General features: G+C 35.6%; 1 protein-coding gene across 1 annotated transcript; it reads right to left on the bottom strand.

Annotated features, from left to right (window-relative positions):
• Window positions 1–429: 429 nt before the first annotated feature.
• LOC129258443 (extracellular serine proteinase-like) lies at window positions 430–18,583 on the bottom strand. The gene is made up of 12 exons (XM_054896719.2): window positions 18,450–18,583; window positions 14,186–14,299; window positions 13,553–13,669; window positions 12,646–12,882; window positions 11,960–12,101; window positions 7,289–7,473; window positions 6,846–7,017; window positions 4,692–4,874; window positions 3,967–4,148; window positions 3,369–3,555; window positions 1,582–1,763; window positions 430–752 (listed from the first exon to the last, which is right to left on the bottom strand). Exons 2-12 carry the CDS (start codon window positions 14,291–14,293, stop codon window positions 594–596), a joined length of 1,854 nt encoding a protein of 617 aa, XP_054752694.1. The 5' UTR covers window positions 14,294–14,299; window positions 18,450–18,583; the 3' UTR covers window positions 430–593.
• Between the last annotated feature and the right edge of the window lie 1,414 nt (window positions 18,584–19,997).

Here is a 19,997-nt window from a genome sequence, read left to right as displayed (position 1 = left end):
AGCTTGTATACCGTGAATACCTTTATATAAGTTACTGCTGAATGGTGAAATGATGCTTTTCTTCTCCATCCCCTCCCTCCCTCCTCTTCTGTCTCGCACACACACACACACGTTTGCACATTCTCAAAAGGTCGACGGAATCAGGCTCTATTGTTCGACTTTCGATGACAATAGCAAGGCTTTGAAGGACCAGCGTTCCCATGAATTTTTCTATGTGCCCTGTCCTCCGAAAACGTGGCAAATGTCTATACAAGCGCGCGCGATCACCGACACACGCACACCCACACCGATCACAAACACACGCATTGTACCCCCTCTCTCTCGCACACACACACACACACACCCACATACATTGCTGAAGCCATCAGTGAATCGCTACCACTCCCAAACCTTAATTGCTACGAAAATAAATCAAGTGAGAAATGAGAATCTGTTTGTCATTGCACATTTATTGATTTCAATTTTATCTGGGTAACTGCAATATATTAATGAGTTTCTTGACATTATAGCTCAATTTTGACACCCACCCCCTCCCCTAGAACAGACAAATACCTTTGATATATTTATGCAATACTATTGAATACCATTTTAGATTACAGGATTGCGTATGTCGCTGAGAATCCCCTTCGAGTAACCGAGCTATCACTTGTAAACCTGACATACATCGAACTTTGTGTGGATGTAACCACGCCTGGAAGATTGAGTCCGCAAAGCTTGTCCAAGATAGGACCATTCATATCACCGTCATGGACCTAGTCAGAAGAAGAAAATTAATTGATGTTATTCTCTTGAAAGAATTTGGATGAAGCAGTGAATGGCGACGTTGGATATAAAACCGAATGATACGCCTTACGTTCATGTAAGAATTAAATGTAGTAAAGCTAGAAAAGGTGCATAGTTGAATTAATCAGGGGATAAGCCAATAAAATCAAAATATCATAGAATGGAAATAAATTGTATTGATAAAAAGTTTAAATATACGAAATATTGAGTTTTGGTTCTGATGAATAAAAATATTGGGCACAGCATTGTCTCATGTATTTTATCAAAGATTTGGTATCTGAATAAACCAATCGATCAGATATTGAAGGAAACAATAACGTATAAATACTAAAATACAATAACTGGTCAACAAATTATAGATTTTGTCAGATCATTTATCTTACGTGTCATGTAATTAAGGAAGATCAAGATCAACCCAGTGGTAGACGAGATAAATGACACATTTATTACAGTATTATCCGAGTATATAAAACAAAAAGGTGGATAGATCAGCCTCAGTGAACATTATATAAAAAGTTACCTCCTTCTGGATAAAGTTGACAAAACCTTTTAACTTTATTGATTAACGTCTGTGTGAACTTTGAAAAGGGTGAAATTTTTTCGTTAACGAGTGATAAGTCAGACATAACTTTATGGATCGATTTTATGTCTACACTGTCATTTGTAATAATGTTGTTTCGTATTGTAGCTTATTATTGTTTCGTTGAAACGTTATACCAATTCGAATTAGGGGCCGGACTTTCTTTTTATATTATGTTTAGTAAACTCTAAAATTCAATACAAAACAGCAAAGCTTACATCAACGGAGTCATAACCACATGTAGTATGTTGCTCGAGCTCAAAGTCATCAAAGGCCAATGAGACAACCTCTCCTACTTCTCCCTGGATGAGGAAACCACAGTCTTCATTGTTACCATAGTTACTTGGATAGTTAGGAGATGAGAAGAGTCCATTCTTTCCTGTGAAAGTATGACCGCAATCTGAAAAAAAAAAATCATTTATGCTTTAGAACACGTAGAAAGTGATTTTGTAAGCCCTTATCTATACTAAATGTATACATATTTGGCAACCGCATGGTTCTCCCATTTTGGTCATTACTGAATTCAGTAATCATCGAGTTGGATTTTTTTTTTTTAATGTGCCCCTGTGACAATCTTTGTTTTAAGTCTTCAACCTCCTGATTCGAGGTTATTGGTTCACATTAGCCAATCGTTTGGACTGGTGATGTAGACAACTGAGAGGCCCTTTGATGATGATACACTGTTGTGGTGTAGGTGACTTGACTTAGGATTCTGGGATCATAACATAACACGGGCGGCGATCCTGGGAGGGGGGCACAGTGCCCATCCCCACTTTTTGAAGCACTGAAAAATTGCCCTTTTTACGCAAGAAAAATGCCCCCTAACGAACGTTTACTGTGTCCCTTTAACCTGAGGAGGACCCGCGTTGGGTGTTACCAAGTGCCCTTTCTCGTATAAGTGCCAATTTTTTTTAACCAAAGAATGCCCCCTCTCGAACGTGTTATGTGCCCCTTTCACCTGAAGACTGGTTTTAGGTGTTACCAAGTGCCCTTTCTCGTACAAGTGCCAATTTTTACCAAAAAAATGCACCCTCACGAACGTGTTCTGTGCCCCTTTAAGCTGAGATCGACCCGTTTTAAGAGTTAGCAAGTGTCATTTCTCGTACCATTGACAACTGTGCCCTTTTCACATGAGTACCCGTTTTATGTGTGAGCAAGTGTGAGCCCCCTTGCCTTCTTGTATATGCCCTTTCTCGAATCAGTGCTCCTTTTTTTATCTAGCCCCCTCGAAGTTTTTGGCTGATTCCGCCACTGTAGATAACTATTATTTTTCTTTGTTTTAAGATAGTGCCCTTTTCGAAAGAAAAGGTGCCCTTTTTCGTGTGCCCCCGCACTTTTAATTTCGCTCCGCCGCCCCTGAAACATTATTTGTATAATCTCTCACCTATTGCACATTTAGGGATTGTTTGAAGTCTATTTGATTCAGTGGATTGCAACCCTTCGTATCACAAACCGGCCAGCATCGTGACTAAATGCTAACAGAGGACATAGAGCTATGTGAAAGAATTCAAATTTGCATTCAGGAATGTAAAGATTGCAGGGTCCGTCCTGTCTTACAAAGAGGTGCGATTGATCCGATCATGGGCGGCCATGCAACGTCAAAATCTAAAATGCAAATTTGTTCAAAATATTTTCTAGATATAATGTATATTCATACATTCATCATTCTCTTGAAGATTCAGTGTGATTCTCTTTGTAAACTCGAGAGATTGTGCAAATGTCCTGTACATAAAATACGACATTGTTGGATTTCCATATCATTGAGATTGATCGGGTCAATTGTAACTGTTTGTAAGACGGAGCCCTGGGGTCCCTTGCAGAAAGAGTTGCGATCAAACATAGCTTGATTTTCAACCAATCATGACCGTGCATTCGCATCTGACTTGCACTTGATTTTATGTCATGCGTTTAATTAAATGCAACTCTTCCTGCAATGGGCCCCTGATGTTTAACACAAATGTTGACCTTTGGTCTAATACTTATTAATCATTTTCAAATTGCTTACCTCCGGTTTCAGGAGGTGAGGGTGGAATGCCAAATCGGTAGACCGCTGAAAATCCAGTGCGAGTAATGGAAGAGTCTGAGGTGAATCTGATAAACATGTCTTTACCGCTGCTACTTACGATTCCTGGACTGTCTGTTCCACAGTACTCTCCAAGAAGAGTTGCTGATGCACTTGGTCCATCGTAGATCTACAGGGGAAACACATAATTACGAAAACGTAATGGTGATATTGTTAAAGTGAATAAGGTATTGCTCAATACCATGGCAGAGTCATGATGGTTCAATCTGTAGTATGAATAGGGTTTGTCATTTACATGTTTCGGTAAAACCCTTCGAGAAGTTTTGTCAGGTCCATGGCGCTAAATAGAAATATAAAACATTGTAAAGATAATCGTCATCATTTTTTAGTATTATTATCACATAAAGTTGTCTTTATTGTGATAAGGTCAAAGAAATACAAATGTATGAACACATGAAAATAGAACCAAAGATCATGAGTGAACCAAGAAACTACAGACGCCTATATGCGATGAATTCTGTCTAATTCGTCTAAATAAATGTGAGATGAGGACTTTGGGTAAAATAAACCATATCCCTACCTGAAGGACATCGTATTGACATCCAGCGCCGTCTTCAAGATCGAAATCGTTGAAGGTTACGATGACGACCTCGCCTTCTGGGGCCTTGAAGATAAAGTCACAGTTTGATCCATCGTCGTACTGGTCTGGATAGTTAGGGCTAGCAAAGCTACCACCAGACACGTTGAAGTAGCCACCGCAGCCTTAGAGAGCCAAATATGCCAAAATAACATATTTCCCACTTACAGGTTTAATCGATGAATTACAAATAATGCTATTAAATTTTTTTTTTTTTTTTTTTTTTATGTTTTTATTGATAAATCTTCAACATACAAATCATTTACATCAAATTCCACTATAAAATTTACAACAAAAAAATCAAAAATCAATCAAAATATATACAAGGGATTGGAGTGATCGGAAAATGCTATTAAATGTTGTTTTAAACACACTATGTATTCATTGCTATCTTTGCTATTTTTTTAAAAATTTTATTCAATGGTTAAAAAAATCATTGTAATAGATTTACAATTTAGATTAACAATTTAGTTTGTTAATTTAAAAACAGGTGTCCTTTGTCTTAATGACTCACCCACCCCCTGTATATGTAATTTGTGGATGGACCGGGGTGCTAAATATCAAATTAATTTTGACATTGGAATACCGGTAGCGTGGTACGTTTCCCGCGGCCGGCAGGCTAAATTATTAGATCCGTAAATAAATGAAGAGTAATGTGTACGTCTTACCTACTGGGACGTAAGGCTCAGGGATGAAGCCACCCCCGCTTCCTTCACCAACGTAAAGCAGGAGGTTTGGTGATCCTGTTCTGGGGTCAATGACAGCATCGGCGATGGATTTCAGTTGCATGGCATCTTTAACTTCACTGGGGGACATGTTAGGGTCCATACCAATCATAATAGCAGCAGCACCTGAAATGATTTCAATCAGATTTAATAGAAAATGGTGTAAGGTTCTGAAGGATTTTTTTTATTAGAGCAAAGCGCAAAAAATTCGACGGTAACAGAAGGAACAAAGGATCATACTACAAAACACTTTTATTGAATCTTAAAGAGCTGGATCTAGACCAGGATGTAGACCTAGCTGCATCGGCCGCACAGAAACGCTGTTAGCGTAAAATTTCACTAACACTGCGCTAACAAAGGGCCCTGTTACAACCGGTAATCTCACCGCGATGGCTATAATGCATTATTTAGATCTGAGATCAACGCTTGACATCACAATCTGTATAGTATTATCCATTAACAAATCAGCTCCTAACAACATGGGTAGAATTACCGCACAGAAGGCACAGAAAGCTGTTGTTAGGGGATTAGAGTAAGGCAAAATCTATAATTTGTGCGTAGTGATCTAGATTTAACTTAGATTTAGTTATGATTATTTGCACATCCTACAAGTTTAAAATCTTGTCTAGGAAAGGGTAAAGGAATGTAATTCATTATCATATAGGCCTACAAAAATACTTGAGGCATACAAAAAATATTTGAAAAGGATCATATATCTTGGCACTAATCAGCATCCCCCGCTATATACCTATATTTCTAAAGGGGTGCTCCATGCTGAAGAAAACAATACGGTTTGAACAGCAAAGTGAGACAAACAAAACACTGACAAATCGATAAAAATTGGAATGCAATGAGGGTCTGTTGTATCATACAAAAATAGGTTTATTTAAATTTTGTCCACACAGAATATTGCTTCAAAGATTATCATTTTGTTACTCGGGCGACATACACACATTTGAGACAATTATGAGTTCATTTCAATAAAATCAGAAAAAGGGGAAAGAGCTAGAGGATATGGCATTATCGTTCCATTTATTGCATATTCATGGCCACATGCTGCTCAGTAATATCAGTTGCAAAAAAAGTGTTTAATTTTTAATATTCAAGAATTTTGTTATTTTTTTATAAGATTTTGATGAAATTTTCACCAATTTGCTCATCTAATTTTACTTAATTTATTCATATATTGTTGGGCCCAGAATACCCCTTTAATTCGGTTGAGGTATATTTTAAATTACTTAGTATAAGAAAGGTAGACAAGTTTTAAAGAGATAAATTATTCACAAACATCGTCACTATTGGTGCCCTTGGCACTGTTAGTGATTTGTGTTAACATTAGCGCCACTGTTAGCTTCTGCTAAGCATTTTATTGTTAGATTATTAGGAATTCGGCGGCTAAGCTTCTGTGAGTTTACTGATACCGGTAGGCCTACTTTTAGTGCTCTGTTAGTGAAAACAATGCGTATAGCGGTGGTCTCCCGTAAAAGGTGTGACTGGCCCTACTGTTAGCGTTCTGTTAAGCTAATTAACAACGCTTCTGTGCGGTCGCCACTGTGCAATAACATTTTTTTGAAAGTGCACATGAACAATAAGATCTTTATGACCACATTTTGCCATAGCCCGCTAGCATATTTAGTATTTGAAAAAAGGGTATTTTTGACACAATGGATATTTTAGGGTATTATTAATGTTTCCAAGTTCGATATGTGGGAAATCTTGTCCTGAAACGGAACATAGAGGATAGTAAGCTGACCCATCTGTACTTAGCAAGCCATCGAGGTATGGTGATAAAACCTGCTATAAACGTAACCGACCTGAAAAAATTGTGGAGAATACAAAATACACCAGCCATTGATATATCAGAAGTCTACCAGCTTTAAGATGAAAAGCGTTACCACAAATAATGATCGATCCTTGAGGGCAAGATATAGGCTTCAGTCATCTTGAAAGAGGCGTGCCTATATGGCCACCATATAGTTACTGCTCATAAAAAGCATATCATACCACATAAAGCTAGTTACCACTGATGCTGACATAAATCTATCTGTTGCATGCATAAATGACTTAGTGTTACCAACGACAGTGAAAAAAACTTACCAGCTACATGTGGGCAGGCCATAGAGGTACCACTAATGGTGTTGATGGCGTCATCACTACGGATCCAGGTGGAAGTAATGGCTACTCCTGGAGCGAAGATATCAACACAAGGACCGTAGTTGGAGAAGGTTGCACGGGTATCGGTACTATCTGTTGCTCCGACAGTGATAGCCTATATGCGATGGTTTTATAATAGAAAACTGATGACAGTTATTGAAACTACGTCTATAAATTTAGTCTGGACCCAGATATCACCATTAACGACCGATAATTGGCTCACAAAGATATCTGCCGCCATAATGCTATTTGAAGTCTTTATCAATGTAAAGTATTTTGTCTATGGTCCCTTTGTTGCAACCCTAAACTGAAACATGACAATTTTTATCCATGTTTTTCATGATTGATGCATGTAGAAATAGACAGGCGGATAATTGGGTACTTACTGTTGCTGAACGAGCAGGTGAGGTGTTGCAAGCATCGCTGTTATCGTTTCCTGCGGCTACTGCGACTGTGATACCTGCGTCCACCATGTATTGAACGGCATCGTCGACAATCTGGCTAGATCCACCACCAAGGGACATGGAGGCAACAGAGGGACCGTCATGGTTGTCAGCAACCCATTCACAACCTAGTGCAGAAAGCAAAAAATAAGAATAAAAAATCAATGAAGTGCGTATGGCCAGGGACGTGAGAGGGTACGACGACAGACCGCTCTTCTACAATTGGACAACCTTCATCCAAGTTCCGTTTCGAGTGAAATTTGAGTGTATCTCAATGCATCAACTCAAAATGAATAGGCCTACGGCCAAACATCTTCATTAAGTTTCCCCAGTTTTGAATTGATCATTATCGATGCTTATGTAAAGTGTTCTGTTTCCATGGCATCGTCCTTGTATCCATTCTGTCACGGGTGCTCGTTAATCGGCAGAGTGATCTAAAATTCGTTCAAGACTAGCAGAAGCATTTACAAAATGCATTGTCTACATAATCTGGGACGATGTTAACTACAACAGCTATTGTGTTTAATATGAGGCGCCGAATGTACCAATATTATATAGAACAATTATTTGTTATATAATCATTATTTATTAAATAATAACTATTATTTATATATAATTCACATTTTATTTGTAAATAACTACTATTATATAAAATATCATTTCTAATTATTTATATATAATTCCAAGTAATACTTCATTATTTGTAAATAATAATAGTTCGACATTCCATTATTTATAAATAATGATTATTTGTTTTTCATTATTTATAAATAATGATTATTTGTTTTTCATTATTTATAAATAATGATTATTTGTTTTTCATTATTTATAAATAATGATTATTTGTTTTTCATTATTTATAAATAATTTGTTGAGTTTTTCATTATTTATAAATAATGATTATTTGTTTTTCATTATTTATAAATAATTTGTTGAGTTTTCCATTATTTATAAATAATGATTATTTGTTAAATAATGAAAACGTCTACTTCATTATTTATAAATAATTTTTTCGAGTGCACCATTATTCTCATTATTTATAAATAATCATTATTTAATGTTCGAGTTTTCCATTATTTATAAATAAAGATTATTTGTTAAATAATGAAATATCTACTTCATTATTTATAAATAATAATTTTGTTTCAATATCCCATTATTTATAAATAATCATTATTTATAAACAATTTTTACAGTTTGCCATTATATACAAATAATCATTATTTATATACAAATAACCATTATTTATTAAATAATGCCATTATTTATTAAATAATGCCATTATTTATTAAATAAAGGAAAACTCGCTATAACATGCAAATGTGGGACCGCCCATGATATGAATATTCATGATGCGATTTCCTTTTTCGTGATTTTTCTTCACAAATTTTTGTCCATTTCCTCTTCATAATGACATTTCTTGAAGCAATTTTCTAGGGATATGGTCTGATTGTAATATTCTTCATTTTCTATATAACTTCGTCTTCGTAGAAATATCAAAAAGTGTAATTTTATACGATTTTTCCTACAGTTCACAATCCCCATAGGCGCGCGTGTATCGTAGGGACAACCGGTGAATCGATCGAAATACTACGTTGGTTGGTCCCCGGAAGTGGCGGGCAGAATTTAGCCCGAATCCTCGATGGAAGTCGATCAAGTGCATATGAGCTGAGAGAGTGAAATATCAGTGTACTTGTACAGGCCCTTCTACTTTTTATAAATATTTCTTGTTGCTTTTTTTGTTAAGTTAATTTTTCCTGGTGTAGAGATAAGTTTCAGTTCTAATAATGCACTTCAAATACATTTTGGAGTGTCTGTTTGAGGCGTTTGGGGCGATTTCATGCACCCTGGCCCCAAAATGCTCGCAACGACAATACGGGGGCATGATGACCCCTAAATTTAAAAAAACTTATTTTTCTATATTGAAAATTATCACAAAATTCACCAAAAGTGTGCACGAAAGCCTTCGTATTTCACTTTTAAAACTCCAAAAAGTGCCCAAATGACAAGCTTGGTCGCTTCGCTGTGTCGCTTTCAACTTGAGAACGTTTACGCGTCTGCTTCCCCCCCCCCCCTCCTCCGAAAGAAATTCTGTATACGGCCATGCTCTAAAGAGCCTGGCACATTGATTTATGTATACTTCATTTTCATTAATTTTATCTCATTATCATCATTATCTTACGCAGAATTTTTTCCGGGAGGGGGGGTGGGGGGAGCAGGACACGCGTAAACTTTCTCATAAAAATCTTGAAAAAGCGAAGCGACCAAGCTTGTCATTTGAGCTTGGTCGCGTCGCTGTCTCGCTTTCAAGATTTTTTTGAGAAACTTTACTACGCGCGTCCTAGCTGCTCCCCCCCCCCCCCCCCCGGTAAAAATTCTGTGTAAGGCCATGATGATAATGTGATAAAAATAATGAAAATGAAAAGTACATATAAATCAATGTGCCATATGCTCTTTTGAGCATGGCCGTTCACAGAATTTCTTTCGGGGGGTGGGGGCAGACGCGCGTAAACGTTCTCAAGTTGAAAGCGAGACAGCGAAGCGACCAAGCTTGTCATTTGGGCTTGGTCCCGTGGCTGTCTCGCTTTCAAGATTTTTATGAGAAAGTTTACGCGTGTCCTGCTCCCCCCACCCCCCCTCCCGGAAAAAATTCTGCGTAAGATAATGATGATAATGAGATAAAATTAATGAAAATGAAGTATACATAAATCAATGTGCCAGGCTCTTTAGAGCATGGCCGTATACAGAATTTCTTTCGGAGGAGGGGGGGGGGGGCCAAGCAGACGCGCGTAAACGTTCTCAAGTTGAAAGCGACACAGCGAAGCGACCAAGCTTGTCATTTGGGCACTTTTTGGAGTTTTAAAAGTGAAATACGAAGGCTTTCGTGCACACTTTTGGTGAATTTTGTGATAATTTTCAATAGAAAAATAAGTTTTTAAAAATTTAGGGGTCATCATGCCCCCGTATTGTCGTTGCGAGCATTTTGGGGCCAGGGTGCATGAAATCGCCCCAAACGCCTCAAACAGACACTCCAAAATGTATTTGAAGTGCATTATTAGAACTGAAACTTATCTCTACACCAGGAAAAATTAACTTAACAAAAAAAGCAACAAGAAATATTTATAAAAAGTAGAAGGGCCTGTACAAGTACACTGATATTTCACTCTCTCAGCTCATATGCACTTGATCGACTTCCATCGAGGATTCGGGCTAAATTCTGCCCGCCACTTCCGGGGACCAACCAACGTAGTATTTCGATCGATTCACCGGTTGTCCCTACGATACACGCGCGCCTATGGGGATTGTGAACTGTAGGAAAAATCGTACAAAATTACACTTTTTGATATTTCTACGAAGACGAAGTTATATAGAAAATGAAGAATATTACAATCAGACCATATCCCTAGAAAATTGCTTCAAGAAATGTCATTATGAAGAGGAAATGGACAAAAATTTGTGAAGAAAAATCACGAAAAAGGAAATCGCATCATGAATATTCATATCATGGGCGGTCCCACATTTGCATGTTATAGCGAGTTTTCCTTTATTTAATAAATAATGGCATTATTTAATAAATAATGGCATTATTTAATAAATAATGGCATTATTTAATAAATAATGGCATTATTTAATAAATAATGGTTATTTGTATATAAATAATGATTATTTGTATATAATGGCAAACTGTAAAAATTGTTTATAAATAATGATTATTTATAAATAATGGGATATTGAAACAAAATTATTATTTATAAATAATGAAGTAGATATTTCATTATTTAACAAATAATCTTTATTTATAAATAATGGAAAACTCGAACATTAAATAATGATTATTTATAAATAATGAGAATAATGGTGCACTCGAAAAAATTATTTATAAATAATGAAGTAGACGTTTTCATTATTTAACAAATAATCATTATTTATAAATAATGGAAAACTCAACAAATTATTTATAAATAATGAAAAACAAATAATCATTATTTATAAATAATGAAAAACTCAACAAATTATTTATAAATAATGAAAAACAAATAATCATTATTTATAAATAATGAAAAACAAATAATCATTATTTATAAATAATGAAAAACAAATAATCATTATTTATAAATAATGAAAAACAAATAATCATTATTTATAAATAATGGAATGTCGAACTATTATTATTTACAAATAATGAAGTATTACTTGGAATTATATATAAATAATTAGAAATGATATTTTATATAATAGTAGTTATTTACAAATAAAATGTGAATTATATATAAATAATAGTTATTATTTAATAAATAATGATTATATAACAAATAATTGTTCTATATAATATTGGTACATTCGGCGCCTCATAGTTTAAGGCAGCAGTTGAACATCATGACAATAGGGCCTATACTAATGACACTGCTAAAGGTATCTTGACACCACGAATTTTGCAGACAAGACTAGAGATTGAAAGTGGGCTATAGCCATTATATTGCCTAACGCGTGGAACAACGACCGGTTGAGTGTTACAAATACTTTTGAAGCTGCTTATTGTGTGTTTGTGCGAAGCCAGTAGTAGCCTTGTTGAGTTTCAGGTTGAAGTTCTATTCTTTAAAGACACGACCTTACCATCGACCACACCGGCCCATGATCCAGAGCCAAGACAGCCAAGAACACGAACACCATACACATTGGATGCTTTAGCGACACCATAGAGGGTTCCGGCTACTGTTCCAGAGCAATGAGTTCCGTGACCGTTGCAGTCGTCACCCTGTCAAAAATGAGTTTGATGTTCGTTTTATCACATAAAGAGAGTAAACTAAAAGAAAGATAGCGGCTGTTGAACTCTGGTAGGGAAGAGTTCCTCTTGCGACAGCTACCCAAAGTGAAAAAAATTATATATATATATATATATATATATATATAAAGGGTTTGGGGTAAGGTTAGGGTTAGCTAAGGTGGCTGTCGCAAATGGAACTCTTTCCCTTTGGTAGACTTACTTTGCGGAGAACTTTTACATGATTATCCGAGTAGGCTCTTAAAGCAGAAGGTATTTTTAAGACCAAATTAGACAAACATGTATTTTTTATCAACGTTTCGATGTATTGATATGCTAGATCGCAGCATCAAATGCGTGATACGTATGTGTATGTCTGTGAAGAAGTACATCAATCCAAAATAGCTTTGGATAATGTTTTCCATAAGTGTAAAAAACTGAGGAATAGCATAATACTTTGCAATCGTATTACTCATCAACCAACCCATCAAAAAGTGTGCGAAAAAAAATAGAAGCAAATCGAGCAAGGTATTCTCACCGATCCGCCAAGAGCGTCATATCCGATGAACGCCCTTCCGCCAAAGTCTACATGACCTTCATTGATACCGGTATCGATGACGTAGACATCGACGCCATTGCCATCACCGATTGGTGTGTAAACGTCATCAAGTGGGAGACTGAGCTGGTCAACACGATCAAGACCCCAGGACTCCACTGAGTTGGCGAAGACAACGCCATCCTCTTCGATATACTCCACAGCAGGGGACTCACGGAGCTGTTCATGCCAACGGAGCGACAAAAGAAACAAGCGAAAACCTTTGTGTTGTTTAGATCATAAATGATGTATATCTAATTATCGAAATCCCAAGGATCCCGAGAAAGAAGAAACTAACTTTTATAGCTACTCTGAAGTGGATCATTCTAAATATTGAATAATTGAATATAATTTATTTCAATTTATGTATAACATTCATTTATCTAATTATCCTTTTTAAACATTGTTTAATTTATATCCTGTATTTTTTTACCGTGAGTAAAACCAAACTAAACGAAGCTTTCATCCCTTGACCCTTGTTCATAATCAGGCGATGGAGCCTTTCATGGTGAAGTTTCACATTGATTAAGAGGTTCCTAGTTCGGGCTAATGATACAGTCATCGCGAGGAAACCAAATCCATACCGATCAAAGCTATAAGGCTATTTTGAATGGCAAAGCATCGGCTGGTTAACGTCGGGTTAGTTTGGTATGAATATAGGATTGGTCACGTCTCTTTCAGTGTTATCGATAAAACTGTTTAATATAAACAGTGAAAAGTAAACTCCGGTTAAATTTTATTAAACCTCGTTTCAGAAGTTCAATACCATAAACACCCATATTACGAAACATACATATGCTTAAATTATTGATGCTGATGTATGAACAGATAGCCTGGATGATTATATTACCTTCTGGACCATGCGATCAGAAAGCTGTGCAGCGAATCCAGAGAAAACAGTCTTGTACTTGTAAAGGACGTTCACTCCGCTCAAGGTAGAGATCATGTCTTCAGCTTTCTCTCCGCTCTGTTAAGGCCCCCAAAATAATATTATTAGGATAAATGATTAAATGGTATTATAAGCAGATCATTTACAGCAAAAAATGATATAGATTGTTTACTTGCCCATTGTTAAATTTATCCAAGTTCAGCAAGGCCTTAAGACAGGAGGACAACACAACGTACGCAAGCAAAATGAATAAAATATTCATGTTCTTGTTTCTGACCTGATCATGATTACTGAATGGATTGTTTTCAACTCAATCTGTATAAATGTTGTCAAGGGAGGTTAATTCAGGAATATCCGTTTAACTATCGCCAAATTCCCGAATGATGCTGCAGGCAACTGCGTTTAAATGTCGCATCTCGGTCCGCATGGTTGACCATTATAATTCCTTTGTCATTTTCAACGCACCTTCTGATATAGTAATACAAATTATTTCGACTTAATAATAGTTACAAAACTTTCGTAATGACACATTAATGACACATATTATGTTCTGGGTGAATATATTGTACAATTAAGTGTACGAAAGGTACCAACCTTCAGCTTGACGATGTAACGTCCTGGAATGCGATTCCTTTGGGTGAGAAGGGGTGCCAATCTGGCGGATGCCGCCACGGCAAGAAGAAGTACGATGAATGTCCTCATGTCTACCTACAATGATAAGGAATTACTCTGAAACAATGTGATTTTGTGGTTTTTTTGTTTTATCAGCATGATCAAGGCAATGTAAGTTATTCAACTTTTCTGATATTTTAGCCATTAATAATTATTAATTAGTGTATAAATTCGAACAGTGGCGTAGCTACGGGAGGACATGGGGCACGTGCCCCCCCCCCCCCCCCCCATCGGCTGGCAAAAAAAAACAGAAGAAAAGAAGAAAAAAGAGGGAAAAGTACCAAAAAAAAAGGAATTGGAGGAGAATAAATTATTGGAAGTTTTAATATTATATTATACTATATTTCATCAGATTTTTTCATAACTTTATGAAACATTGCTTAGGGCCTATGTGTTCATCTTTCCTGGTGTTCGCATTGTCTGTTCAATCAATCCTGTTGTACTACCAAAGATCCCGTTTTCACGTCAATATACACCAAATATATCCTCACACTTCTAGCTGTTATTGATTTTTGTCGTGAAATATGCTTTTTTTTCATGACTACTAAAAGCGATTGCCCCGTTTAAGGTCTGAATACAAAACATTTCCAGTCCGCTTACGTTCGCCTTAGTGGATTTGTGATATATTTCTGCCCTTTATGAATTCCCACAAATAGTCCTTAAATGCCCATTTTTTCTGGTCTGAATATAAAAAAATTCAGCTCGCGTTTCGCGCTCCCATCATTTGGTTAATGAAATACGTATGGTCTTAATGAATTCTTAAAAACAAGCATTAGAATGCCCCTCTTCGTGTCTGAATTTCAGAAATTTTCAGCTCGCGCTTCGCGCTCGCATTATTTGAGATGCATACCATGTTCATAATTACAATGACTACAATAAGTGTTTCATGAGTTTCGTTGTATTTCTAACAAAATCAGCACTATGGTGAGATAATGAGATATGTATGCTCTTCATGACCATGTTTGGGGTCAATATATACAAATATTTCATCTCGCGCTCGCACTGTTTGTATAGTGAGACAGGTATGTATCACGATTACAAAAAATGTTTATAATATCCTTTTTTAGGTCTGAATATCTAAACAAAAAATTCAGCTCGCGTTTCGCTCTCGCATTATGAGATACATATCCGTTTAATGGCACAGGCCTTAAAATGTTTCTACTAGGTCAGCATACCTGGCAATTGAGCGCACTTCTCAACGACCAATAAGTGACTCAAATTTTTTGTTGGTGCCCCCCCCCCCCCCCATGCTGTGACCCAAGGTACGCCACTGAGTTCGAAAGCATTAACAAGAAATTTTTGTAAAAAATTATGTTATAAAATGGGGCATGAGCGATAATGTGTTCATGTTTTCGGCCCAAAATACGCTCTTTGAAATATCATTAAAACTTACATATTAAAGACATTGTTCATGTTGAGATACATTGTGTCTTAATTTGATACATAACTTCCACTATATATTACAGTACAATCCCTTAATGGGATGCATTCTAGTTCAAAATAATATGATTTGAACAGATAAAGAAAAATCGGACAAACAAAACACTGAATATTTGATCCAATCGGACAAGGACTAACAAAATTATGGCATTTTAAAGATTTGCATTATTCCGGTGAAACAGTTCTAGGCATGTCTTTATGACTATTCTATGAGCAAATTGATTATGGCATATCCCCACTTGTTATTTTTATTCTATTATTTGAAATTAGGTTTATTCAAAAAAATTCTACCAAGAACGGAAACAAATTAGATGGACAACTGATTTAGTGCATGAGATATTAATTGCTTCAACATATTCCATTATAAAGGAAACACATTATTCACACACGCATGAAAAAATGAAACAATTATGATTTCATGTATAATAAAAAGAAAATTGGGGATGTGACGTCATCAGCCCAACAAATACATATTAATGATGACGTGCATATAACTAGTTTCACAAACTATTGCTAAATTTCAAAATTCAATAACTTTATTGTTTGTCATCCAATTTTGATGAAGATTTCGGCATTTTGCTATGTGAATTTCACTTTATTTATTTAATAATTATTTAATAATTGGTATACTTTCAACCCTGAGTTAAAGGTTCAGATAATAATTCAGAATAAGATCGTAAGATTCATAAATGTTTTAGGCCCAAGAAAACACGTCGGATGTAATGAACTTGAAAATGCAGGATTCCTCCATGTAGATCAAAGAGCTAAACAAATAGTATTGCACCATGCACGTGAATAAAATATTTCGGATACAATAAATCATTACACAGCCAATAATTTTGACGTGTTTCGATTATCAAAAGGTATGATACTAGAAATAGTAATTTTAATTTTGTATTACCGAACCGTGAAGGTCATATCGGGAACACTTTTTATTACAATGGCATCCGATTTTGGAATTATCTTCCTAATCAAGTTAAAAACTGTTACAATTTTTTCGCACTTTAAGAGTGAACTAAAGAAATTCCTAAAACTTGAATCTACTATACAGTGCGTCCCAGAAAAAAGGTAAAGCGATGATCTATCATAACTTAATCACAAATACAATAGACAAATGACCTACCAGTGTAAAGCTTAGAATCTCTACTTTTATCTGATATTACTTAGATTAATCTCCATTCACGCATGAGTGAGCAAAAACAATTTGAAGAAAGGATACCAAAAACTCATTTGGCCTGGGGTATCTGAATTTCAAAAAGAAAATCACATGCCTAAAAAGTTCAATATCTGCTCTTTTATTTGATACCTTAATCACAACGAATGGTCAAGAAGTAAAAAAGTTATGTTCCCTCGAAACAATGCTTGTATTTCCATAATTTCATTAAATAAACGTGTTTTCACCGGTTTCCCACAGAAGCTATCGCATGGTTAACAAAAGACTTAATGCATGGCTGATCGTCAACAAAACGGAGTGTCAAGTGTGTTTGAACGCTAGCCTGTAGAACCTCTTGATTTTATGAAATTATTGAAATTCAAGCCTTATTTCAAATAACCAGAAATTTGTTATTTCTTGACCATTTTCTGTAATTGAGGTATCAAATTAAAGGGCAGATATTGAACTTTTTAAAAATGTGGTTATCTTTTTGAAACCCAGATACAGCCCGCCAAATGACTTTTTTGTATCCCCTCTTCAAATTGTTTTTGCTCACTCATGCGTGAACGAGAAACAATCTAAGTAATTTCAGATGAAAGAGGAGATTCTAAGCTTTACAATGGTAGGTCAATTGTTTATTGTATTTATGATTAAATTATGATAAATCATCGATAAATCTCGGTTTCGTTTTTTGTGGGACGCACTGTATAGAGAACAGCATTACCAGTAAAACAACAAACATTTTGTACATTTGGTTTTCAGTATTGCAGATGATATAGGGTACGTTGAAATTATTGTTGTTTGCTTCAGGTTTTCGCAAATTATTTGATTGATAATTATTTCCTTTTTTACCATATTCTTGTACTTGTGGAGGTTATTACAGTTGTTACAATAATGTTTTTTACTATCATAAGACTCCATTGGAAGCATGGACCTACTGCAAGAAGTAAGCCACTCTGCTTTCATGGGTTATCCTGTCAAGGTATTCTTCGCACTTATTGTATCTTATATCCTGTGATATTCTTGACGAATAAAATCAATCAATCAATCAATAATCTTTGCTTATGATAGATTGTAATGACAACACACACACACACACACACACACACACATCAGTACAACTTGCTGCAAAAATGGAACACATTTTCAAAAGCTAGCTGTCATTTAGAGCAGGTAGTGTATGTACCGATAAAATGATGTGGAAACATCTTTCATATCTCAGTTTTGCCTTCCCCTTTAAGACCGATATTTCTTTGGAAAGATTTCTGCAATCTACCCATAAATGTCAGTAAGCGATCTCCTGAAAAACTAAAATTGTGCCGGCCTCATTAATTGAACTAAAAGAGATTTATCGAAAAAAAAATACGAAAACAACACAACATACTTGTAGCAAGTTGCTCATATATTCGACAAACCCAAATCACACTCTCTTTTGGTACCATTTAAATATTTAAGAGACGGACGAGGGAAAGCCCTAAATATTTGCTTCTACATGTATTTACTTAACGTTTTACAACGTGAAGTGACATGTGGAGATGATTATTGAGTACGAAAATTACTAACATATGGGATGAAAATATCAACTTTTCTTACCACAATAGTCTTCTTGGCACTGGAATAGAATGAATAATAGACATATGGAAAAAATGAATTGTGTGTTTTCCTTTTATACCTGTTATGTACCTCACAATTCAGTGTTATCAACAGTGGGTCACCAAGTTCAATATTAGATTGTATAATAATTGAGAGAATTACGTCAGTAGCGGTCGGTGGATTAAGAGGGGGAAATAGTTCGTGTAACATTTCTGAGGAAACCAAACAAAATTAATTATAATACTGGGTTACACGAATAAGGACTTTTTTTTAAAATAATGTCATTATAATCAAATAATAAGTTTTGAAATTGCTTTAAGCTCTGGCATACGAGTCAGGGTTTGGAGCAGTGCTGCTTACAAGAAAATGCACGAATTGAAGTACATGTATGCAGAGGTTTATTTCATCGTACTGCTCTTCTCAACATTGTATTTTTTAAAATATGTAATTGTCTTTATTATCTGGCCGATTATACATGTACTTTCTGCACGCAAAATTGATTCCTTTCTTGATCGATTTTATTGCTTGACGCTAATTTTTGCAAAATGGTGCACTATAATGTTTCAGGGTTGGGCCAAGATTAACCGCAGGAGGAGGGGTGGAGGGGAACACAATAAAACAAATAGAAATGGCACGTTTTCTAAACATGAAAACAAAAATGTGACACGCAAAACAAATAATGAAAATGAACCCCCCCCCCTCCAATTAAAAAAAAATGGGGGGGGGGTCCTATATCTGCTAATTCTCAGCCTGCCTCACTACTTCACTTGATTTGAAAGGGTTTCTAGCTGAAATGACTTGATTAATTTGACCCTTGATTTGAACTTGATTTCATTTTGTTCGCGTTTATGATCATTTTTTCATCAACTTTTCATCTTCTGCTTTATCTACCTACTTGTCAGGTCATTATTTTAAGCTTACAGTTTTGTATAGGACTCTACCTTCTTGATATATAGCTAGAAATATAGATCCAAGTTTCAATTTTATGCATTCCCATATTTATGTGTTGATAGAAAAACTGTTACCCTTTATCGTGTACAATAGTCACCCCTTCCCCTATAAACATGTACGTCATCAATTTGATTTAGTATCTAATCATTATCTTTGGTTATCTTAATTGATATCTTTTTAGTAGATTATCAATGCAGTCATCTGGAATACTTCCCAAGACTATAGATTTATGTAATAACATTCGTGCAGTATTACTGATTGATAGTTTAGCACAAAGAAGTTCGCACAATGTGCATCAGGATATATTTTGACGGAGAAATCAAACTATTCCTGGTCAATCTTGAAATTAAAATACATGTCGTGTCATCGGCTTTTCTGACATAGCCATGCCCTTTTTGTGTAAGAAACTATCATTGTCTTATTTCCTTCAGTCTAATACCGCAATATCTGCTAATTCTCAGCCTGCCTCACTACTTCACTTGATTTGAAAGGGTTTCTAGCTGAAATGACTTGATTAATTTGACCCTTGATTTGAACTTGATTTCATTTTTTTCGCGTTTATGATCATTTTTTCATCAACTTTTCATCTTCTGCTTT

The sequence above is a fragment of the Lytechinus pictus genome, chromosome 1 (assembly GCF_037042905.1).
Source record: "Lytechinus pictus isolate F3 Inbred chromosome 1, Lp3.0, whole genome shotgun sequence".
NCBI classification, from domain to species: domain Eukaryota; kingdom Metazoa; phylum Echinodermata; class Echinoidea; order Temnopleuroida; family Toxopneustidae; genus Lytechinus; species Lytechinus pictus.
This window is presented reverse-complemented; position numbering and strand designations above follow the sequence as displayed.

Excerpts from the sequence above, each read along its gene's own strand:
- LOC129258443 (XM_054896719.2), bottom strand. The coding sequence starts at position 14,293 with ATGAGGACATTCATCGTACTTCTTCTTGCCGTGGCGGCATCCGCCAGA. Across the intron at positions 12,883-13,552 it reads CTGATCGCATGGTCCAGAAG|CTCCGTGAGTCCCCTGCTGT; the intron begins GTAATATAATCA and ends TGGCATGAACAG. Across the intron at positions 753-1,581 it reads GTGGTTATGACTCCGTTGAT|GTCCATGACGGTGATATGAA; the intron begins GTAAGCTTTGCT and ends TCTTCTGACTAG.